This window comes from Phascolarctos cinereus, unplaced genomic scaffold, assembly GCF_003287225.1.
Source record: "Phascolarctos cinereus isolate Bilbo 61053 unplaced genomic scaffold, phaCin_HiC Scaffold_4;HRSCAF=312, whole genome shotgun sequence".
Lineage (NCBI taxonomy): Eukaryota > Metazoa > Chordata > Mammalia > Diprotodontia > Phascolarctidae > Phascolarctos > Phascolarctos cinereus.
In genome coordinates this window covers 658,386,626-658,410,631 of record NW_027555847.1, presented here as the reverse complement: position 1 = coordinate 658,410,631, position 24,006 = coordinate 658,386,626, and the positions used below count along the sequence as shown (strand labels likewise).

At 45.9% G+C, this 24,006-nt stretch overlaps 1 protein-coding gene across 2 annotated transcripts in view; it reads right to left on the bottom strand.

The window, feature by feature from the left end:
• Positions 1-603: 603 nt before the first annotated feature.
• Positions 604-24,006, bottom strand: part of CARM1 (coactivator associated arginine methyltransferase 1) — a 50,816-nt gene continuing 27,413 nt past the window's right edge. The window contains exons 4-17 of one of the 2 annotated variants that reach the window (XM_078153910.1): positions 23,880-23,984; positions 19,588-19,698; positions 18,455-18,632; positions 7,724-7,814; positions 7,013-7,094; positions 6,602-6,687; position 6,125; positions 5,825-5,913; positions 4,500-4,637; positions 3,013-3,102; positions 2,303-2,415; positions 1,934-2,011; positions 1,282-1,350; positions 604-898 (exon numbers count right to left, since the gene is read on the bottom strand). In XM_078153910.1, coding sequence (XP_078010036.1) covers positions 762-898; positions 1,282-1,350; positions 1,934-2,011; positions 2,303-2,415; positions 3,013-3,102; positions 4,500-4,637; positions 5,825-5,913; position 6,125; positions 6,602-6,687; positions 7,013-7,094; positions 7,724-7,814; positions 18,455-18,632; positions 19,588-19,698; positions 23,880-23,984 — 1,368 coding nt within the window. In that variant the 3' untranslated portion in view covers positions 604-761. The remainder of the gene's footprint in view (positions 899-1,281; positions 1,351-1,933; positions 2,012-2,302; positions 2,416-3,012; positions 3,103-4,499; positions 4,638-5,824; positions 5,914-6,124; positions 6,126-6,601; positions 6,688-7,012; positions 7,095-7,723; positions 7,815-18,454; positions 18,633-19,587; positions 19,699-23,879; positions 23,985-24,006) is intronic. The other variant, XM_078153911.1, reaches the window with a different exon arrangement.

Sequence of the window (24,006 nt, the reverse complement as noted above, 5' to 3'; positions counted from 1 at the left end):
TCCCCATGATCTTCGGAGTCCATCAGCAGGGGCAGCTGGCTCATGCTTGTGCCAGGCCAGCCTGGCCTCTGGAGTCTGTGGATTGACACTGGTTATTTTCGTAAAAAAATAAAATTAAAAAAAGCAGCATGTCACACGCTGATCCTGTCCAAGGACCCAGAGATGCAGGAGGAACCCCCCTGCCACCCCCCCTGTAGCCCCACCCTACCCTCATCCAAAGGGGGGGGGCTGCCCGGGGAGACACTGTAAGGCTAGGGGGGCAGCAGCTTTACTAGTCCCTGCAGCTGGTCACATGGTTGATCTGACTAAAGGGAAAAAGGCAAAGGTGATAAGACTTCTGGGGCTATGCTTTCCCCCCCAACCCTCAGCACTCAGCACAGCCCCCCCACAGGCCATTGATCAGTGCCCCCGAGTCTGGCTCCCCACACACAGCTGTTATGGAAGATGCCAAACCAAGGGTGGAGAGGACAGGAGGGAGCAATGCCTCCCACTACATGATCTCTTGTAAAATCTGTAAAATACAGCGACGCTCACTCGGGGCCTCGGCCGGGGCCAAGACGCAGAGGTGTCGATGTTTCATAAAAAAGTGTACGAGTCCCCATGTCAAAGGAGCTGACTGGGTGTTTGTTTCTATGGTACAAGGGTAAAAACTGCCTGGTTAGGGCAGGGGTTAGGGAGAGGGCACAGTCCACCAAGGTGGGAGGAAGGGGAAATCTTCATTTGGTTTCCTGGTGCGGTCAGTTCAGATCAGAGGTGGACTTTTAGCTCCCGTAATGCATTGTGTTGGTGGTGATGGACATAGGGGAGGCCATGGAGATGGCAGGGCCCCCCATGGTGAACTGGCTGTTGACGGGGTAGTGAGTGCTGGAGCCACTTCCGCTCTGGCCACTGGAGGAGCCTGGAGAAGAGGAAGACAGAACCTGGGTCACACGATACCAACACAGCTCCCTCCACATTGGCACTTCCACCCATGCAGCCAGGTCCCACCCTGCCCCGCACTGGAGGCTGCTGAGGGCTCCATTTCCTGTTGGAGATTGCTGGGTTTATCTCTGAGGCACTCTATATTATGGACACCACCCCCACATCTGAGCTTGGTGATCTCCCCCCCCACCACAGAGCAAAGGCAAGGCTGGGGAAGAGAGAAGCAGAGGGAGAGGGCCGGCCCAGGGGTCCGCCCAAGAAGACAAGAGCTCAAGCATCAGCCAGTTCAAGACCCTGGGGTGAGATGGGGAGGTGGGGGCACACACACACTCCCTGCCTGCCTGGGCACTGCCACGTTACCTTGGACAATCCCTGTGCTCATAATGGAGCCCATCCGGGAGTGAGTGTGATTGACAATCCCAGTGTTGGCTGCGCAGGGAGAGGGAAGGAAAGGGAAATGCTGTCAGCACTTTGGCTGAGGGCTCTGCTCAGGGCTGTCTCGGCCACCCGTGGGGCACAGGGATGGCGCCTCATTCCTTGGTCTGAGAAAGCACACCAAGGCCAGGGAGCCACACCTGACTTGTGCCCAGCAGGGGGGCTACGAATGAGGATGGGTTCGGAGGGGACGAGGGCTCCAGGGTGACAAATGCTGGGCTGATCTCATTATCCTTCGGAGACACACACACAAGGGTACACATTCAAAACACCCCTCCTCACACTGCTCAGCGGCCTCTGGGGGGTGGGGGGGGCACAGAGAAAGGGGCGCAACACAGGAGACGGCAGAGCAAGACAGCTGTGGGCACTGGTCTGAAGGGCCCACAGAGGAAGGAGAGGATGGCGACAGGCCCCACATCCCATCCATCATTTGTCAGCTGCCACTGGTTTCTTTCCAGAGACTATGCCCTGGTCCCTGCTCTTCTGACTGAAGCACCACCCCAAGGGGTGATGCACAAGTCCCTTTTGCCACATCCTCAGACTCAGGGTGATTCCCCACCCCCAAGAGAACACAAACCTAAAGGGATAAGGTTGTTGTGGCTGACACTGGCTCCACCAGTGATAACACTGCTCAGGTCGTAGGCTGTTGGCATCCCTGCAGAGATGGGAGAGGACATGTCAGTGCTCATCTGCAACAGGCTGTCACAAAGGCTTTTCCTAGGGCATCTGGCCTGAAGTCGACTAACTCCCAAGAAGTCTGGTGGCCTATCTCTGCCTCCACCCAAATTCTTCCAACACCCTCATCTGTTTGCACTCTCTCTTTCTCTAAGCATATGCACAGGTATGCATTCTTAGAAAAGGGTATGAACCCTTTGAGGGGAGTTGCCCAGCTGAGGGAAGGTTTGGGACTGTGGTGGGAAGAAAATGGACAGAAGAGAAGCTTTACCAGCCACAGCCATCCCGCTGCTCAGATTGTAGGCGCCACCTGTGTTCCACATGTTTTCAGACGGAGACGTGTAGTGAGAGCCAGGTGGAGGAGATGGTGTCGTACCTGTATATCTGGCAGAAACCCAAGTGGTTACAGAAGCTGCCTCTTGGGGCTCTGCACAGCTGGTGAAGCCAGCAGAGCAGACCAGGCCTCTGTTCCCACGGCTGCTGGGGTGCTTTACAGGCGTGTACTGGGAAGGGGGCTGGGTGTTGCATGAGAGTAAGGGATAAAGAATTGCAATACAAGATACCAGAGTCTCTATGCCTCTGCAAAGGGAATAGGAGAGGGCTGTTTAAGGGTAGGATGGAAATCAGGATGAGGTTTCTAAATAATAACTTAAAGAAAATGGGTTGAAGGAATTAGTAATGTTTAGCTTAGGGGTTAATTTTTGGAAGATAAGACAAATGGGTAGGAGTTATAAAGGCAACATGAGCCTAGCAAAGAAGGAAATTGTGCACAGTTTGAGCTCTCTGACAACTAACCAGGCTGCTTGAGGGAAGGGGGACTGTGAGGCCTCAGGCAAAGGCCAGATGGAATGCTGTGGAGGTAGGGATAACAGCTCTAGTTCAAGTTAGACAAGATGACCTTTTGGGGCCAGGCCCTTCTGGCTCAGAGATTTGATGAGGGTTTCTGCACTCATAGGCAAGTGGTCTCCCAAACCAACATACCTAAAGAAAGGGTTTTTCAGGTCCAGGAGGTTACTGGATTTGGAACCCGTCTGATCCACCTGGGCAACAATACTGATGTCATAGCTCTGCCTGCAAAGAGAAGAGACAGGAAGCCCAGAGGCTCAGTCATGGCTTTCTGAAGCCAGGTAGCATAGGGCCAAAACTGCTCTTCCTTCTTGCCATCTCCCAGGATACCACAACTCACAGCACGCAGGGATTTTAGGGAGGGATGGGAGAGGGATGTTTGCAAAATACAAAAACAGAAGCAAAAACTGTTTGTGTTACATCTTAGAATTCCTCCCAGGCACTTATGGAGTCTCTTCAAGATCCCCAACCTCTACAGAGGACACGACCTAGGGGAGTAGCAGGGTAGCTGGGGGACAGTCTTTGCTCTTTACTGTGAGTGGGTATTGGAAATAGTTTTCTTAGCTTGACGCCTCAGGCATATTCACCCTGGACAAGTCAATCGTCTGAGGAGCCTGCCCTAGTGAGCACTGGGTGAACAGCTCCTGGGCTGCTCTTCCCTTTGAGGAGGCTTGGGTGGGGAAGACTGATTTTCTAAATGCCCCTGTTCCTTTCTGCCCAAAAAGCTGCAGGACCAGTTTAAGAATAGGCTATGGCTGGCCAGCAGGAAGGCAGGCTAAACCAACGACATTAAACGGAAATTTGGAGTTATTTGGAGAACTGAACCTAGGACCTGTGCCTCACCGACACTTGGGAGAACTCGTGATAATAATACAAATAAGACTAATAGTTAGCATTTCTATAGCACTTTAAGGATGGCAAAGAGCTTCACCTATATTATCCCACAGGATCCTCATGACAAGCCCGTAAGCTAGCTGCTGTTACTGCACTTTTATATGAGGGAACTGAGGCTGAGAAGAGTAAAGTAACCCACCCAGGGCCACCTAACTATGGTAAGGTCTGAGGCAAGACTCAAATTCAGGACTTCCCGACTCCAAGCCCAGTGCTCTATCTCTAGCCATCAACTATGCTGGGACCAGTCGGGTTTTCCCAGAGTTCCTCTCTGTGGGATCCAGGCAGGGCTTGGCTAGATTTGTTTCCTCCCACTTCCAGCAGTCTCTGAGACTCCCAAGATAGTGCTATGAGGAAGGCCAGTTGTGTGTGTCACTCTGGGGTGGGGATGGGGATGGGAGGTACGGAACTGGGCCTGGGTGCCAGGGATTAAGACTCCCCACTGCTCAGCTGGGGGATTAGGAGAGGATTAACTGCTGAGGGAAAAGACGCAGGCAAGGAAGCTGAGGACTGGAGACTATGTTCTTTGAGGAGTGGATGAAAAAGCTGGGGGGATGTGGCCTGGAGAAGTTCCGTGGGGACATGTGCACACAGGCCACGCGTAAAATGCATGAGAAGAGGGATGCGAACGATGAGGTCACTGCGTGACTGACTGCCATGGTTTTGGAAGCGCTTCTCATTCCTTCAAACGGCCTCCAGAGCTGACTCCCCTCCTCTCCCGCAGGGCCCACCTCTTATTTGCGATGAGCAGACATGTCCCTGAGAGCGTGTCCCCGGCCTTTGCAAAGAGCGGCGACTGAAACAAACACCGAACTTGGTACCAGTGAGTCAGAGGCTCCGTGGGTGCTGTGGACAGCCACACTGTCATTCTGTTGGTGAGAGGGAGACAGGGGATGCTGAGGGGGTGGGTACCATTCACTCCCCCAGACCCTGCACACTATGTGCTTGGAGACTTGAGGGACCATTAGCAAAATTTGAGGGAATGGAGAAAGAAACTCAGAGTGTCTTCCAGTCATGAAACTAGGAAATCAGCAGACTTAAAGCAAGATCTTAACTTGGGGTCCATGAACTTGAATGGAAAAAAAAATTACATCTTTATTTGCACTAACCACTTACTGAAATTTACTATTTCTTTCAATGATGAATTCTTTAAACCATGATTCTGAGAAGGGACCCATGGGCTATATCAGACTTCCAAAGGGGCCATGATGCATCAAAGGATTAAGAACCAGTGACAAAAAGGGACCATGACCTAAGGTGGTCGCAGCGTGTCAGGACCCTGACTCTAGGAGCACCCAGCCACTGCCCCCTTTCTGAGAGCATCTTCATCTCTCTGGGAGTGGAGTCATAATCTTGTTTTGGCAAAGACAAGCCGGGAAAATGGCCAAGAGGGCCTGTGGGAACAGACGGTGAAAGAGCATCTCTAACACATGAAAGCATCACAGACAGCTGGGAGGCTCAGGTATACAGGAGCCTGGGCTGCGGTGAGGCCTCAGATGAAACCCTATTTGTCATCTTCACCAGATGCCAGGCTGAAGAAGATGAAGAGACATCTCTTATCCAGCCTGAGACACAGTACAGACTGGAGGAAGAAAAGGAGACAGAAGGCGAAGTCAGGCACTCTTCCAGCTGTCTTAGCCCCAGACACATGGGCACACATGATCATACATGTGGGAGCACACATACCCAACCAGCATCTACAAGCTCATCCCAGCTTCTGGCATTGTGGAGAACTTGTCGTTGCTGAGAATGGAAGCCAGAAGGCAGGGGAGGGAAGAGAAGCCTTGTTCTTCCCTTACGGGTCCCTCAGACTACATTCCCTGGATCCCGATGCAGTGCTGGGGCCAGACCAGCATCTTCTGTGGTTGGTTTGAGGTCGTGGCTGGCCACAGGTGGGGCAAAGGCAATTGGTATATACACAAAGGCATGGTAACTGAAGGTGGACATGCAGGTGAGTATGACAAGGAGCAGGAAGTTGGAGCTGGGGTCTGTTCTACAAACCCCACGCTCCCTCTGTTGGGAGGCCCCAAGGCTGTACATTTTCCCCCTCACTTACATTGAACCAATGAAGGCTACATCAAACCAGAAAGCCAATCCGTGGACAAGCCCTGAGTGCAGCATGTGGAACTTGAATGGGATTTCTATCTGGAAAGCAGAGTAAAGTAAAGTTGTTAACCAAAGGCAAGGCTAGCATGGGAGGGGTCAGACAATCCCTGAGGCCCTCTGGGTGATGGTTACAGGATACTGGCCTTTTGGAAGGCTGGCAGGCAGCCTGAGGAAGGCTTGTGTGGCCCCAGTAGGATGGCTTAGGCTAACTAACACCTTCCCCTTTTACCAAATGTGCAGTCCTAATGACTCTTAACCCAGTACAGGGAAGAGCTACAAGTCCAGAATGAAGCATGCATTCCCTCTGTTCCCCAGTTTTCCCCCACCCCGATTCCCCCTATCTCTCTGGGTACAGCAAAGGGAAAAAGCCAGGAGAAAATTAAAGCACTGGAACAATTCTGAGAGAAGAGGCATTTTAGGCAACCTTTCCTTCCCCTACAATGATGCCCAGGGCTACTGAGTAACTGTTGATGGGAATTACAATATGGCTCAAGTAGCAATGTGAGCAGAGGATGCATCCTCTCCTGCTTTTGCTGGAGGATAGACCAATGCTTTCAAAGTTCAGAGACCCGGCTGTGGATGTAAATTCCTCAATACAGACAGACGGTTCCAGCTACATTTGCTCTATGGGGAGTCCCAGGGTCTGCAGGGGTTTCTGGCCTCACAGCTCTAATCCATGCCTATTCCCTCCAGCCACAATCCACAGGAAGCCAAAAGGAAACATTACCTGTGCAAATCGCCTTCTTTGGCTTCTAAGAAATTCACCGTATATTTTACTGACTTAGCCATTAAAATCCTGATATCAAATGTGTCCTAGGAGGGAAAGAGAGGGAGAGAGAGAGAGAGTGCTGAGTTAACTTGGCTCTGGAAGACAAAAGAGAAGGCAGGATGAGATTGCTCAATATAAGCACCTGGTGTTGGAGGCCCACCCAACAGTGCCCATGAACTGGAGTCTTGGCATCAAGAATCTCCTTGAAAAAAGTCAGGCTGATAGGCTATGATCAGAATCAAGGCTTCAGCAGGAAACTAAAGAGCAAACCTTCCATGAAAATGCTGGATGGATAGCCAGACCGCCTCATCTCACCTCCATTGCCCTTTCTCTAGCCTTGAGTGCTAAGATGCTTGGGGTTACACTTACCACAACGGGCTGTCTGAAATACTCATCTACTGCTGCTCCTCTAAGTGCTGACAAGTCAACTCCATGAAAAGATGGCTGATACCTAAAGAAAGGGGAAGAGAGGCCCACCCCCACACCGAGAATCAGCTGACCAACATGTGTATGCGAGGACTTTGCTCACTCTCTAGAAGACATGCTTCCAAAGACTAACTCTAACTTTTTAATTGTTAAGAGGATGGGGCAATTTGAAAAGTATTTGACACATATACAGGAAAGGAGTCATAATTATTCTAGGAGTCAAACTAGTAGGCGAGTGCCCCATAAAGGGCCAATCCCAAGGGCAGTATTTTTCAGCTGGAGGTTTGAGCCAGAGCTTTTCCTGGGAGAGATAAAAGAGAAGACAGGAAGGACAGGAATGAGACGGGCAGGGGAGAGCCACTCTTAGTCAGCCTATACCAGCAGGCAATAAAAACTTTCATTACAGTTACTGTATTAGGGCCTAAAGAACCTTAGAAGTCACCTAGTCCACCCCATCAACAAGGCCCAAAAGTCCAAAAATAGTACATCTAGAAAGCAAGGTTAGCTCAGCCTGGGAAGCAGAAAACCACCCTACCCAGGCTTCCCCAAAGTATGACTTTCTCTGGCTTGCAGATAGTTACCAAGCTCTGTGGCCTTGGCCATGGCCTCTGACAGCCACCAGGGCAAAGCTCACAGAGAGGGGAAAGGACTCACCAGAAATTGGCCTTGGTAAACTGTTCCATGTAGAGCTGCTCATCTGTGAATGGTGCAAGATGAACGTCCCCAATGGTTGGAAACATATTTCCTGGGCACGGAATGTGGGGGAAAGAAATGAGAAAGAGAAAAGTCTGACATTAGGAACATTAGGGCCATTAACTCCAGAAAGGCTCTTGACAACTGCCCAGGGAATAAAAAGCCTCAGTGTCTTAGTTGCTTATGTCAGAGCAAAGGAGTCTTCATGGACAGGGTCAGCAGGCCCTGCCTGGGCAGCACAATCAGAGCTGTCAGTGTGAGGGAGGGAAAGCTACCCAAAACCACCAGTATGGCCTCAGCACAAACGAGTACCTACGCAGTAGAGAAAAAGGGACAGGCGGTGCTATCAGTTACATGAGGTGCACAGAGCACAGTAGATCAAGGCTGACACGACTATTTTAGAACAAGCACCCTTCGAGAAGAAGGGAGCTAAATTTGCCAAGGATAAGCAGATACTATAGATGGCTTTCCATCTAGATGGAAACTCCCCCTATCAGAAGGGACTTCTCTTTCCAGGAGTCAGCACCAGGATAAAGGTTCTATTTAGCCCAGGACATAAGCTTTAAAATCCCCCACCATCTAAAAGAGAAGGCCTGAGCTTCCCCCTGCTTCTCCAGCCTATGCCCACTCTCCTCCTTGGGGTCCTTCTTTGGGTGCCCAGCAGTCAAAACCCATGAGAGATGGTTTTATTTCTATACATTGTGCATAACTCAACAAGAATGAAATTCTATCATTACTAGGAAGTAATTATGTAATAATTATATCATTATCCGAAGTAATCACAATTCCTTAGAACTATCTCCAAGTGAGTAGTCTGGACCTCAAACCCTCATGTTTCATACCATCAAAACAGCAACAGATATAAGAAAGGACTACATGGTCCCAGAGTCCAGCCTTGGCCAATAAACTGAGTTACTACTAGACAGTGGAGGGGAAAGACCAGCCAGAAAGCAAATCAGCAGCTATGTCTAGATGAACCCACTTGCAAAGTTACCTTGCTCAGATCAATAATCCTGATGAAAACAGTAAGCTGCCCAGAAACCTCTTCATTTTCAGACTTCCCTCTAGGGATAGGGGTTCTTAATTATTTTTGTGGATTATAGACCCACTTGGTAATGAGTCTGGGAAAGTCTATGGACCTCTTCTCAGAATCATGGCTTTAAATTCATAAAAATACAGGGATACAGGGAAAACCAGCTAAACTGAAATATAATTATCAAAATATTGTACAAAAACAAAAAATGAGTTCATGGATTTGAATGCAAAGCCTCTGGGCTCCAGGGTCAGGCCCCAACAGGCAGGTTCTAGCTCTGTTCACAGCCTACTCTGCATGCATGCATACATACATACATACATATATACATACGTGTGTGTGTGTGTGTGTGTGTGTATACACATATGTAAAATGTCCTCCCACCTTTTTCAGTAACCATCTAATCATCTCTTAAAACACCTTTTTGCTCCAGGACCTAGATGCCCCATACTTCTGCTTCAGAAAGAAGAAGGAAGCCCCCATTTTCCTTGTGGACATAGAAAGCCAGGGCTCCTGTGTAGGCAAAGGGCAGCATCTTTCCCCAGGTGGTTTGCCCACTAGTTTAAGAGGACCAAGATGATAAGCTAAAACATTGGCCCCAGAAGCTTCGTCATGTACGATTAAGTTGGCCTCTCCAGACAGGCCTGGGTTTCCTCTAGTGAAAACTACTGACTGTAACCAGCAAAGACTACAAACTGACATCACAGAGCAGTTTTCTGAGTTTCAGGAAGCCAATTTCCTATTAAACCTCTTTTTTCTAAAGGATTCATCAGTCAATTCATATTTTGTCTCCATTTCTATGGTGTTAAGAATAACATGTATGGCAAAGATAGATACATCACAGAGGAGCTTCCAGAGAAAACTGCTGCAGAAGAGCTGCTGTGTTTTTTTTTTTGTTGCTAGACAATGGGGCAAAGTGACTTCTCCAGGATCACACAGCTAGTAAGTATCAAGTGTCTGAGGCCGGATTTGAACTCAGGTCCTCTGGACTCCACGGCTGCTGCTCTATCTACTTCGCCATCCTGCTGCCCCAAGAGCTTCTGTTCTACTCGAGATGAAAAGAACCTCAGCTCTGAGGCACCACTGTCTTACTGTGCTCATTCCTGGAGCTCCAATATAGTCAATGGTTTTTTCATGGCCTGAGTAGGTGAATGCAATTATCTAAGAGGAAGTTTAGGAAACCATGAAGATTATTTACACAGATTTTCCTGGCAAGTAGAAGTAGGGCCAGATCTTGGAAATGTGATGAAAAATAATGGCCAAATTTCCGGTTCAAGTTATATATTATGTTGTTGAAGAAGAAGTGGAATGTGTGTTTGATTTTTTATTTATTTATCTAAATCTCCATCTTGACTAGCTCTTTCTAATTGAGCATGAAGCACTAAGGTGCTGCCTCAAACACTCGCCCAGCAACACGTGTACTTATTCAGTAAACAATCAGCTGGCCCTCGCGCAGAAACACAAGCCTCCCCATGGCTGGTCGGTTGAGGCCTCTCGAAGAGGGAGTGGGGGTGGGGTGGCGAGAGGAAGTCACTAACAGTTTCCTGGGCAGGGCCATTATAGGCTTTGCTGCTAGCATTTTCCATGATTTCTAAAGCACTGTTAGTGACTTCAAAACAAGCTTCTTCCAGATACTGAACTTGGTCAACGATGTCTTTTCCCCTTGTGGAATGGAAAAGAAGCGCAGTATGACTTCCTCTTCCTCCCAGGTCCTAAGCTCTAGGCCATAATGTGTTTGGCTTTGATTTCAGCCATCAGGTAACTGGGTGACTCCCACCCAAGGGTATCTAAGATCTTGGACAGCCATATACATCTTGAGACCCAAAGGGGACATTTAAGCCTCAGGAAACACGTTAACCACGCAGCTTTAATGGAGGCCTGAAATGTCTGCATCCACCCCAGTTCTCTTCTCCTGTAGGAGAAGCTCTAGAACTCATGCTTCTCTGTAACTCCTCCTACAGCCTGAGCACCTTTGTTCCAACAGTGCGAATGCACCACTTGGGCATGGGCCCACTAAGACCCCTGTTTTATTTTCTGAAGTTCTGATGGCTTTTATTTTTTTACACTAGTTATTTCGCAGTCACCTGAACCATGAATCCTCACTTGTAAATAAATAAAAATAGCTAAACAAAACCAAATAACAGAAGGACCACATATGACAGCACATACAGCATTCTGTAGGAGTCCTGCCTACCCACCCAGGAAAAGGACTCTCTCTCACTGGCTATGGGGGTCTGTCTCTGGGCCCTCTAGGTGGAGGGTCTCTTGTTAACCAATCCCTTTCTCTTCCCCTCATCCCCAGCCCCAAATCTCTTTTTTCCTCTGGATACCTCTGCATACTCAGGTGTAACGGTATTTGATTGGAAATATTTTTTGTCATCAATTCCCACCATTACTACAAACAGGTGTACTCATTTCCTCTGCTACAAAGTGATGTTTTGGAAGGCTACACCTGGTAAAGGCAACACTGGACTAATCGCCTCTTACATGCAAGGAAGAGAAAGCATTGTGCTTCTCCTTCCCATCTGCCCCAAGGTTTCACTAAGGCCTGAGGAAGACGGACAGGCAAAGAAGCAGGAAGGGCAGAAGGAAATGAGACAGAAGTCCTAAGCCTATCTTACTTCCTCCTACTCAGTCTGGAAAGAGCTGGTGCCTATTCTTGCTTCTCATAAGATAGAGATACACAGATTTGTCTCTAGTCTCTGTTGAGTTTAGTTTAGAAGGAAAAGAGAAATAACAGTTGGTGCTTTATTGAGTTCTCTTATTTTAGCATCTAAAGTATTTTGTGAACAGGCTGGAATTTTACTGTGCTGGACAGAAGGAAATGGGCTCATGTCTTTTAAGCTGGCAAAACTGGCCAGGAGCCCGAGAGTCCTACCCATCTCCCATAATGCCTCTCTCATAACATTACTCTTCAGTCTGGGAAGAGTGGATGGAGCAGGAAGATGGCACATCTCTCAAGCCAATGCTCAGGCCTCCTGAGACTTGTGCTGTTACACAGGGCAAAGAAAGCTCATCGCTCCTTTCAGTCTTGACCAGGGTCTGAGGAAAGAGTCTGGTCAAACAGGACCTCCCGATGGACAAGCAAACCACCCTGCAAACTCTGCAAAGTCCCAACAACAGAGAGGCCAGCATTCTGCCAGAGACCCTGCCAGCCCACATATGCTGGTTCTGATCTCAGGGTCATCTTCCACTCTAAAAATTCATCAGCCTCTAAATCAGATATTCTTAATCTTTTTTTTTTTTGGTTCTGTCTTTTGGCAGTTTGGTGAAATCTACTGAATCCTTTCTCAGAATGATGGTTTTTTATTTCATTTTATTTTAGTGAGGCAATCAGGGTTAAGTGACTTGCCCAAGATCACAGAGCTAGCATAGGTCAAGTGTGTGGTCTGAGGCTGGATTTGAACTCAGGTCCTCCTGACTTCAGGGCCAGTGCTCTATTCACTGCGCCACCTAGCTGCCCCCAGAATGATGTTTTTAAAGGCATAAAATAAAATACACAGCATTGCAAAGGAAATCAATTATACTGAAATAATTATCAAAATATGTTAAGAAAAAAAGTTCACGGCTCCTAGGTTAAGAAGCCCTGAGTCAAAATCAGACCACTTAGGTATTTCATGCATTAATTCACAAATAAAGTAAAAACTCATGGTTTTCTGATGTCTAGTGACTTGAAGATAATTAGCAATGAAAGTGAGAATTCCAAACTTTGGGGACCATAACTGGCCTCAAAAAGCAGTTCTCCAAGAAGTAAAACTGGGACAGAATACCAGCTGGCCCATGTCGAAGCAACCAACTATCTCTCCAAGTAGCAAAAGGAGGAATAAGAATGAAAATAGCAGTTCACATTTAGATACAGCTTCCCAGTTTTACAAAATTCACATTGCTAGGAAGCAGCAGGAGTCTAAATTGTGTGAATCACAAGCTCAGAATGAGACAACAGTGTACAGTGGTAGAGCAGGCATCAAAGCTAATACCGTCTTGGGCATGAAGACAGAGTTTGCAGAATGAAGGAGATGAGAGTGCCACTGTATTTTGCCCTGGGCAGGACCACACCTGGAGAAACCGGTGCTAAGGTCTAGATTTTTGGAAAGACACTGACAGGTTGGAGAGTGACCAGGACTGTGAGGAGACTGGAGATGATGTCTTATGAGTATGGGTTAAAAGGAAATGGAGCTGTTAAAGATGGAAAAGAGGGACAAAATAGCTGTCCGAATATTTGAAGGGGTGTCACATGTAAAGAGGGATGGAATTTGTTCTGCCTGGCTCCAGGAGGCAAAACTAGCAGCAATGGGTAGAAGGTTGAGAGAGGCAGATTAGACATGACGTAAGGAAAGGCTTCCTCACAAAGAAAACATTCCACATTGGAAGGGCTCCCCCGCACAAGGGGAGGCTGAATAAGCACTTGTCAGTCATGTAATGGGGAGGAGTTACTGGTCAGGTACAAGGTGGACTACAGACAACCACAGAGGTCCCATCTAATTCTGCAATTTGGTGAATTCATGTCTCTCAACTTCCCAGGCTAAGACTTTGTTCACTGGCACCAAAAATCTCATGACTGATCAAGTCTAAACTTATACTGTACTGAAATATAACTGATCCATGCAGTGGGCAGTATTACAGTATGGGTTGTTCAGAACACTCAAAGATGCTGAGGAGTAAACGTAATAGGTAGAAAGGCACGTGAGTTGGCAGAAGCCTCGCACCAGAGCTGTGTGAGCAAGGGAGGTAACCCGGGGAGTCACCGACCCTATGACACCAAGGAACGTGAAGCTAAAGATGATACTAAAGAATTGTGAGCTCAGTCTGCAAGGCAGAGAGGGAGAAGGCCAACAGTAACACCAACTCTTCTCATGTAATCATAATGGAACCATCTTGCTTTCAAAGCTTCATTCAGATCCCCTTGCCAGACTTCCCCAGTCAAGACTGACCCATCTAGCCACTGAACCACAACAGGGCAAGTCACAAAGCTTATGGTTTGGGCAACATCAATTTCCAAGTGTCTAACATAGAATGGTTACTCTGCCCCTCTCTAACCCACAGATGAGAAGCCCTCCTTCCCCTCTGTCAGCCTGGGATGACTGTGGGGTCCAGATGACTGCAGTATGACAGAAGGACTCTCTAGTGCTTGGAGGCGCGTAGGTCTGAAGCATGTCAGCTCCTGGGGGAAGTGACTGGAACAACATGTAATTACATTTCTACACACTGACTGGCAAAACCCTTTGTTCCAGTCAAGTGACGCACCAAGAGCCTCCCGGACGAGCTGCTAGGTGATAGCTCAAAATATGTTGGTTATGTCCTCCTTTCAAGAGGCTGCTTCCATTCTTCTCCCTCTCCTGTGGCCTTGGCACAAAATAAGCATGGGCATAAAACATACACTCAGGGAAAGCTGACTTCCCGGCAGTCTGTCTAGAAAGGGCTTGTTACTGATTAGTTAATTAGAAATTCTGGGAAATACATAATCATTCACCCACACAATCACAGAACTGATCGGTATTATCACCCATCCCCTTCCCCTACTTGCTCCTCTCAGAGAACAGCAGAGGGCGCCTCTTTCCAGCAAACACTCAATTTGGGCGAAGAGGCCAAGGACTTGCCAGGAGAAAGCGAATGAGATCGGTTCTAGCAAGGACTGATCAAAGGATTCTTAAGGTTTTTGCTGTGTAGGCCCAGAAAGCAGTGCTGCATCAGAGCTATGGAAGATCTCCTTGGTTTAGCGGAAGAGGCACAGCAACTCAATGTGCCTCCCGTTCAATCACATTCGACTACGTCCAAATGAATTTCCTCAAGAGGATTCAGCTGTATTTCTGGGTTGGCCGCTGCTTGCCTAATTTCTTCAGCCTGGCCCAGCTGAAAGAACAACTGACTCTCAGCCTCTCAGGGATCATCTAGTTCAAATGACACCCCACCACAACATTCCCAGTCAAGAGAATCTATCCTTCTGCTTGAAGACCTAAATAAAGAGAGGAAATAGATCTGGTGTTTGGGGAAAAGCTGTCAGAGGAACCCCACCCCTGCCCAAAGCAGAGAAGTTAATGACTTCTTGGCTTCCTGAAATGACCACTTCATCCTTCAAAAGGGTCAACTCAACAAAGGTATTCCTACCTCAATTCTCCCCAATAAGGAAGCAGATGGCTGCTGAAATAAAAGTGCTAAGAACCTTGAGGGGAAGTGACCACTCTACCTCGGAGTTTGTGAGTGGGCAAGAGAGGAAGGCCAGGCGTAATTAGGCAGCAGACAGAGGAAAAGACTGTAGGTAAATGAGGGAGTAGGGATGATAAAAGGGACAATCTGCTAGAAAAGATGGAAAGGCATGGGGTCACAAGTGCATGTCGAGGAGTTTCCCCTGGCAAAGGAAGAAGGCTGCTGCTTCATGTGAGATGGGTGAAGGAGGAGAGTGGGGAAAGGCATCGGAGGAGAAGAGGGAGTTCTTAGTGAAATAGGAGGCAAGGGTCTCAGCTGGGAGATTGGGAGAGGGAGCCATGGGAGGTTTAAAGAGGGATGGAAAGGTTTGGAAAAGCCACTGTGGAGAGTGGAATAATGAAATAATGAATTAATTGGGAAGGGGTGAAAAGATTGCCTTGCTGCAGTGAAGCATAAATTTGTAGTAGACCCAGTCAGCATGGCTTCATAAGTTACACCAGCTCTATTCGGTAGCAGAGGAGTGAAGGCAATCGATAGTGGAAGCAATCCAAGGTTAGGGCTTGCAAGGCAAATTAGTTAAAGGAGTGAGGAAGGAATGTGAGGGTAGAGTTTAACTGGTTTACTAAGGGGAGCATAGACAGTGTAGGGTAATGACCCAGGAAAAAATGGACGGAAAGAGCGATTGGAAGTCATGATGAGAACAAAGGACAGAGTTAAGGGTTGAAAAGTAGTGGGAAAGATGGAGCAATGAAAGATTATGATCAGTTAAAAGAATTTTGGAGCTCATGAATATGGAAGCAGCTACGTGTGGGTGATGGCAAAATCAAGGAGCTGATCATCTCTGGTCTCTCCTCTCCCCCAGCAGTATTAGAGAAAAAGGAGGATCACAGAAGAGACAGAAGAAATTCTTACTTTGCTTTGCATTCTTAGCCAAGGCCAATGCTCTCTGAAGTGGAGAGGAAAGAAGAAAAATGGCCAATAGGAAGCTGAAACCTAAGACCAAAAGGGACACAGTCAGACAGCACCTAGTTGCCATTGCTGAGTTCAAGCCTCCAGGCCCAGGCACACTACACAGCCAAGTCAAGGAAAGAGTTCATAGACGTGAAGTTTGCAAGATCTTGAAGAACAAGAGAGGTGTTGCCAGAAAGGAGAAGGGGAAATGTTTTGATTTCAAAAATGGGAAGTTGAGTCTTCAGACTATAGGCCACTGAGTCTGACTTCAGTTCCTGGCAAAATTTTAGAATTTATTATTCAAGGGATGATTAGTGAGTTCCTAGAAAAGGAAACAGCAAGACTTTATCAAGAATGGGTCATGCCACATTAACCTCATTTCCTTTCCTGACAAGGTTATCAGACTTCTAAAAGCTTGGTCAAGTTTGATTCATTAAAGTATTTTACAAGTCTCTCATGGTATTCTTGTAGACAAGGTAGAGAGGTATGGCCTAGACAGTACTACAGTTATATGGATTTGGAGTTGGTTAAAAGGCTCGACACAGGAAGTAATAATCAGTGGTTTAAATGTCAACTTGGAAGGTCTCTAGTGCAGTGCCTCAGACATCTCCGCTTTGGCCTTGGGTAAGCCAATGATTTTGGAGAGAGGCACAGATGGCATATTTATCAAATCTGTAGATGACACAAAGCTAGGCTGGATAGCTAACATACTGGAGAACAGTGTGGCAGTAACTGGATAAGTTAGAAAGTTGAGTTGAATCCAATACAATGAAATTGAGTACACATTGAGTAAAAAAAAAAATTTCATAAGTACAAGATGAGGGAGTCATGGCTAGAAAAGCAGTGTATCTGAAAAAAGACCCATGGGCTTTGGTGAACTGCAAGGTCAATATGAGCCAATGCTGCAATATGCAGCTCTATCCTCTCAGAGGACCCTCAGAAATGAAGGACTATGGATGCCAAAGGTGGCATACTTGGGCAAGATGTTGGTTGTTGGCTGGTTCTGAGTGATTTTGTTATAAGAAAGGATTTAATGAGAGTGGGGGAAGGAGGAGAGAGATGTGTGAAAAACAAAAGGTATCGATGAAACTGAAAAACAAATTCTAACAATATGTGATATGGCGGCCAAAACTGTCAATGCCATTTGAAGCTATGCTAAGAGATTGAGAGTCCCCTGTGCCCTGCCCTAGTCAGGCCACATGTCACATCACATGTTCAGTTCTAGCTGTCACATTTTAGGAAAGACACTGATATGCTGGAAAGGGTCTAGAGGAAAGTGATTAGGATGGTGACAGGATCTGAGATCACGCCATATGAATATCAGTTGAAAGGATGGGGTATATTTAGCCTAGACAAGACTTTGGAAGGCTATGATAGCTGTCTTCAGCCATATGAAAAGCTGTCATGTGGAAGAAAGATTTAGATTTGTTCTACTTGGTCTGAACAATGGGAGGAAGTTTCAGAGAGGCAAATTAAAGCTTGATGTCAGGAAAAACTTTCCAACTATCAGAGTCCAAAGGTGGAAGGGGCCACCCAGGGAGAGTACTGATTCCCTCCCAACAGAGATCTTTAAGAAAAGATTTCTGCAGTAGATTGTAGAGGGAATTCTTTTTCAGGTCAAGTTGACCTCTGAGGTCCCTTCTAATTGTGAGATTCTGTGAGCTCATTATTTCTGCAAGTGTCACCCATTCCATTTTAGAATAGCTTTAATTGTTAAAAAATTTTCTCTTTGGAGACCCCCAAATCTGTCTCCCTCCAACTTCCATCCACAGCTCCTGATTCTGAACTGATTCTGACCTGATCCCTGAAGGCAACAACTGTATCATCCTGTCCCCCATGTATTCTCTTCCCCAGGCCAAGCACTCCTAATTTCTTCACTAATCATAATATAGCATGAACTTAAAACCATGGTTGCCTTCTCTGAATGTCCTTAGCTTGCCGACTCTTTCCACAAGTGTGAAACCCAGAAATGAAAACAATGTTCCTGGTATGAACAGGACAGCAGACAGGGTCTATCTATCACTGATCTTCTTCTGAAAATTGGCTGCATACACATTTTGTGCCCCTCACCTTGATAGGCTAGTAGTGACAGAAGAAATAAAAGGCACAATTCTGATTTCTCCTGCCAAACCCACTCTGCTCTTAACCTGCTGTTCTTCTGAGAAAGAGAAAACAACCAAAGAACACTTAACTGTCAAGGAAAAACACCCAAACTGAATAACCTAAGACTGTCCTGGGGTAGATTTCCTTAATCCCAGAATTCACCACTAACAGACCCCAAATTAATATAGTTTATCCCCTACATATGACCTGGGAAACTAAGGGTGAGATTATCACCTACTATACACATCAGATATATGTTATCTGTAAAGTTAACTGTAAAGCTATAAAATAAAACTCCAAACTCTCCCTCTGACACAGATTTTATCTTATATTCCCAGAGAACCCCCAAATGGCTATGTGCACAGCTCTGCGATGCTATCTGAGAAAGCGAGGCTAGGCCACTGCCCACAAGAAACAGATCCAGCCAACAGACCCCAACTGTGCCCAGCCCATTTACTTACCACTCGGCTTTAAGTACTTCTTGGCATGGAGGTAGCTCTCCAACATACGTTCATTGAAAAGCATGTAGCCCATTGGCTCTGAAATAATTATGTCCACCTGCTCGGGAAGTGAGATTTCCTCCACCTTCCCAGGAATCACCACAATTCGGTCTGTGAGGTTGTTACTCTTTACTAAAACCTATTGGTGGGAGGGGAAAAAGTCAGGGATAAAAATCAGGGAAAAACCAATCTTACGGAAAAATATCTCCTTGGACCAATAAACTTCATTAAAATCTCATTGCCGATTTTGTCTTTAGGAGAACCCTATGGAGACTTCAGCCCAGCAGCCTGCTCAGAACCATCCTTCTGGGACAATCAAGGCCAAAGTGGGAGAGAAGATAGAGGGAGCTCAAAGCTTTTAAAGACTAGCACAAGCTATGAAAAAATAGTGATGGAGGCTCCTGGTTTAATTCCTCGTTGGATTTTGTGAACTTTTCCCATCAAAAAAATTTTTTGTGCTGTATATTTTTTCACATTTTAAAAAATTACAGTGACTCTAAACTAATTGACAAAATGCTGAGACACTGGACACCACTTTCTAATGATCAAACTAAGAAGGACAAGGACTCTATGATACATGCAAGTAGAATCACTGATGAATTATTGATCTAAGACTCAGTGGAATCAGAGCATTTGCAGTTGAAAGGTACCTTAGAGTTTAGCTAGCCTAACATCTTCATATTACAGATGAAGAAACTGAAAACCAGATAAGGTAAGTGACTTGTGTGAAGTCAGGTGGGTACAATACATAACAGAGCCAGACTGAATGAACCCTCTTCTTCTGTCTCCAAATCCTTTGTTCTAGTCATTATATTATAGCTTCCTCTTTTCCCTCAGAGATGGACAGCATAGTTCACTAATGATTCCAGAACACTTAAGAGGCAGAGTAATTTGCCTACTGATTTTAACAGTAGACAAACTGAGGCAGCAAGAACTGAATTTCCCAAGATCACAGAGGAAGCCAGGATTTGGCTTTGGCCTTCCTAACACCACCTGGGAACAAGGCAATTCTTTGTGCTCCCCAAAAAGCCCCATACACCCTCTGGACCTCAGCCTTAACTCTGAAGGTGTGCCTGGCCATGGGGCCCACTGACCTCAGCATGCTGAGCCATGGTGCTTGCTTCCACTGCGTAGACTTTCCTTGCTCCTGCCTGAGCAGCAAAAAAAGATAGGATCCCAGAGCCACAGCCCACATCTAGGACAATCTGGGAAAGGAGAAAGAGTCACTGTCAGTCACAGACAACAATGGAAAGAACAGCCAGAAGATCCTAGCCTGTTCCACTCACAAACGTGAGAACCTGCTTCCTCATCCTTAGCCCTGGTATCTGTCACAGATTAATGGCTTTAACAGTAGAAGACGAGAGGGCTCAAGTGTGAGATTTTATATTAGCAAACTAATGATGTACTTCTGACTCTTAAGGCCAAGCCAATAAGGTGGTGCGAAGAAACTCTCAACACATCTGAAATGATTAGGTTCTCAAAAAAATTAAGTCTGACCTTGGGCTGGATCAACCAAATCTCTCCCTGTTTCTAGGTAAGCAGACTGAGCAGGTTACTACTACATAGGTGACTGCAATACAGAGACCATGGGTGCCCATTCCACAAGATTTCCCACGAAGTCTTTGAGTCTTCAGGGCAAAACCTCTTCTCCTAACATTGTTTATCTTTTATCCTCAAATGTCCTGGTGCTTGACCAACACTCTCTGCGGATAAGTTATGTTTCTCTTCCTCAGAAGGAGCTGCATCATAGTAGTGAGACAACTGTTTGGGTAGGACGAGAAAGGACACTTGTTTGCAACGTACACTACCATACAGTTCTGGCCATGGGATTAACATGGAAAACTGAGAGGGTATACAGCCTCTTAGTGAGCAGTGGCTTCCATCTCTTTTACACATCATACCATTCATTAGTGTTTTCCAGTTACAGGCCTGATGCTACAGGATGGGTCTACTACTGGGTTGCCATGTTATATATAGGCTATGAAAATCTTGGATCTAGTTTCCACACTGTTTTCTATTCTTTTTGTTATGTTATTTTTTTCCAATTACATGTAAGGACATTTTAAAAACATTTTTGAGTTCAAAATTTTCTTCCTCCATTCCTTACCCCCTCCCTACAATGGTAAGCAATTTCATATAGGTTACATATGTGCAATCATGTAAAACATATTTCCATATTAGTCATGTTGTGAGAGGAGAAACAGACCAAAAGAAAAAAACCATGAAAAAAATTAAAAAGTGAAAATGGTATGGTTCGATCTACATTCAGACTACATCTGTTCTTTCTCTGAACATGGATAACATTTTCCATCCTGAGTCCTCTGAAATTATCTTGGATCATTGTATTACTGAAAAGAGCTAAGTTATTCATAGTTTATCACTGCATAATGTTGCTTTTACTGTGTACAATGTTCTCCTGGTTCTGCTCACTTCACTTTGCATCAGTTCATAAGTTTTCTCAGATTTTTCTGAAATCTGCCTGCTTATCATTTCTTATAGAACAACAGTGTTCCATTACATTCATATGTCATAATTTGGTCAGCCATTCTCCAATTGATGGACCCTCAATTTCCAATTCTTGGCCACCACAAAAAGAGCTTATAAATATTTTTGTACATGTAGGTCCTTTTCTCTTTTTTATTATCTCCTTGGGATACACACCTAGTGGTGGTATTGCTGGGTCAACAGTTTGACTGGCCTTTGGGTATAGTTTTAAATTGCTCTCCAGAATGGTTGGACCAGTTCACAAGTCCATCAACAGTGTTTTAGTGTCCCAATTTTCCCATATCCTCTCCAACATTTATCAGTTTCCTTTTCTGTCATATTAGCCAATCTGACAGGTATGAGGTGGTACCTCAGAGATGTTTTAATTTGTATTTTTCTAACCAATAGTGATTTAGAGCATTTTTCAAAAGGCTACAGACAGCTTTGATTTCTTCATCTGAAAACTGCCTGTTCATATCCTTTGACCATTTATCAATTGAGGAATGACTTAAATTCTTATAAATTTGACTCAGTTCTCTATGTGTTTGATAAATGAGGCCTTTATCAGAGACACTTGCTGTAAAAATTGTTTCCCAGCTTTCTGTTTTCCTTCTAATGTTGGCTGTATTGGTTTTGTTTCCACACTGTTTTCTATGACAGGGCTGATGTGATGTCATATGAAAACCTATGATATCATTAATCTTAATTCTCTCCATCAGGATAAAAGGCACTTAATAAATAGTTGAAGTTTCTCCCAAAGAGCTCATCCCAAGTGTCAAATTTTCTAAAGTGCTACTATACAGAAATTTCATTTTGCAGATGCTGTCTCAAAATCTTAACAAGGGGATCAGGGATCTTCAGGCTGCCCTGTCAAATGCATATCTTCTAGAACAAGGGAGGTTCCAGCCTAACCGTATTCCGTCCTGGTCAGACATCTGGATAATTGTGTTCATTTGTAGGTGCCACGTTTTAGGGAAGAATATCGACAAACTGGAGCACATCCAAAGAAGGGCAAGTCGGAAGGTGATGTATTTTGGAAACTATTTAGCTGAGAGAGAAAAGAATGGAGTAGGAAGGGTGGGGAGGGAGGCTAGAAAATAATCTTCATGTATTCTAAGGATTATCCTGGAGAAGAGATACTGCACTTGTTCTGCTTAGCAGGAGTAGTGACAAAAAGCAGCACAATCAGATTCCGGCTGTCTGTAAGGAAAAAACAGCCAATGGATGGTTTCAAGCAGAAGCTAACTGATCACATGGTAGGCATTTTGTAAGGAAGATTTCTGTTCAGGTATGGGCTGCACTAAGGTGATCTCTAAGGTGGTTTCCGAGGCTGAGACTGTGGGGTTTCATGTTTTGGGTTTTTTTTGGTCTTACTGGATTTTCAGCAAGAAGCTAATACAATAGGTTCTGGAGAAAACCACATACAATTATATCCCACAAAAAGAAAGGCTCCTACAGAAAAGGTTAACGTGCCTTAGCAGTTTCTCTTCTCTGTCAGCTTCAGGGAGGTGGCAGTATCTGGTCCCTGGAAGCTTCAGGGGTTACATGGAAAGAAGTCCTAAACAAAGAGCTGAGGTCCCCTGTACCTATCCCTCCAGGGTCCTGACTAATACCCACATCTGAAAATAGTCACAAAACCCAGAAACAGACCTGTAGTCTCTGAGAACAGGGAAAGGAGGAAGATAAAAAGAGAAGGAGGAAGGGAAAGAAAAAGGGAAAGTGAAAGGCAAGAAGGTCAAAGCCTCCAAGGTTGTGATCTACTGAAACAGATAAAAATGAGAAAATAGTAATGTCCTGACACTTGACCCGTTGCCAGAGGGTCACAGACAGAACACCAGCCCAAGGCTGGCAGATGCCCCTTAGGCAGGATTTTCTTTGGAGTCCTTTATGACCTGATACACATTCAGAGATACCTTTTCAGGACATGGGGTAAAGATCTGAATTTGCTTTTTTCCCTCCAGGAGAAAAGCCAATCCTTAGGTTTAGAACTTAGAAGGACTGCCTAGCTTATGCCTTGTATGTAGTAGAGACTAATGTATTAATGATAAGCCTGTGACACCAACCAAGAACACAGGAGCATTCCTAAAGCAAACTGGCTGGATCCCATTGTCCAGATTCCTTACACATACTTGAAAAGTACTCGTCTAAGGGAAGGTGATGAATCTTGCAGCTGCTGGGAAGCAATGTGGTTTTTCATGAACAACAATTAAGTACATCCCATTAGTTGCTCCACTGGACATATCAAACATAAGTAAAAAATCAAATCAGTAGCACTCCTCAAAATTAGCTTAGCCACAGAGAACCAGGGCTCTCACCAGTGAAAATCCTTGTCAGAAAACACACGGCAAAGTCAAGGTTCAGCATTAGTAGAAAAGTAAAAGGGAGCTTCAGTGGTGGGCACAGGGAGTGTAAAGAGCCTGACACAGTGGGCAGAAAAGGGTGGGAGGGTTTTGGATGGAGGACAGTTCAAACACGAGTTGTTTGCTTTAGCTACCTCTCCTAGGCCAGACACACAGTGTCAACACAAACACCACAAGGAGCAGAGCTCAGGGAGGCTTCTGTGGAGCTCATGCTGGTCTCAAGAAGATATTTAAAAACAAATCGGCACTGATGGTTTGGGGCGGGTGTGAAGGAGAGATGAGCTCTCCACAGCTGAAATGCAGAGAGGGAAAGATGGAGAGAGCTTCCTGACATAACTGTCTCACTCTTAATTCCTGCCTGAGTATTCTCCCCACTCTGTCCTTCCCCTCTGGCCTCAGTGTCCCCTGACGGTCCCTTCTAATACAGAAGCTCAATTGGGCCTGACTGGCCCCGAATACCAGGTATCAGGTTGAACACAAAAGATGATTTCAGGTCTTGTTCCAGAGCTGAATTCAGGGTGTTCCCAAGAGGAAGTTCTCACCTTGTCCTTGAAATCACTGTGGTTCTGCAGGATTGCCCTCTGGTATGTGCCTGTCCGTACATAATCTTGCATCATGTTCTGCTGCTGTGACAGGTAGCCATAGAACTACAACACACAAAACAGAGCA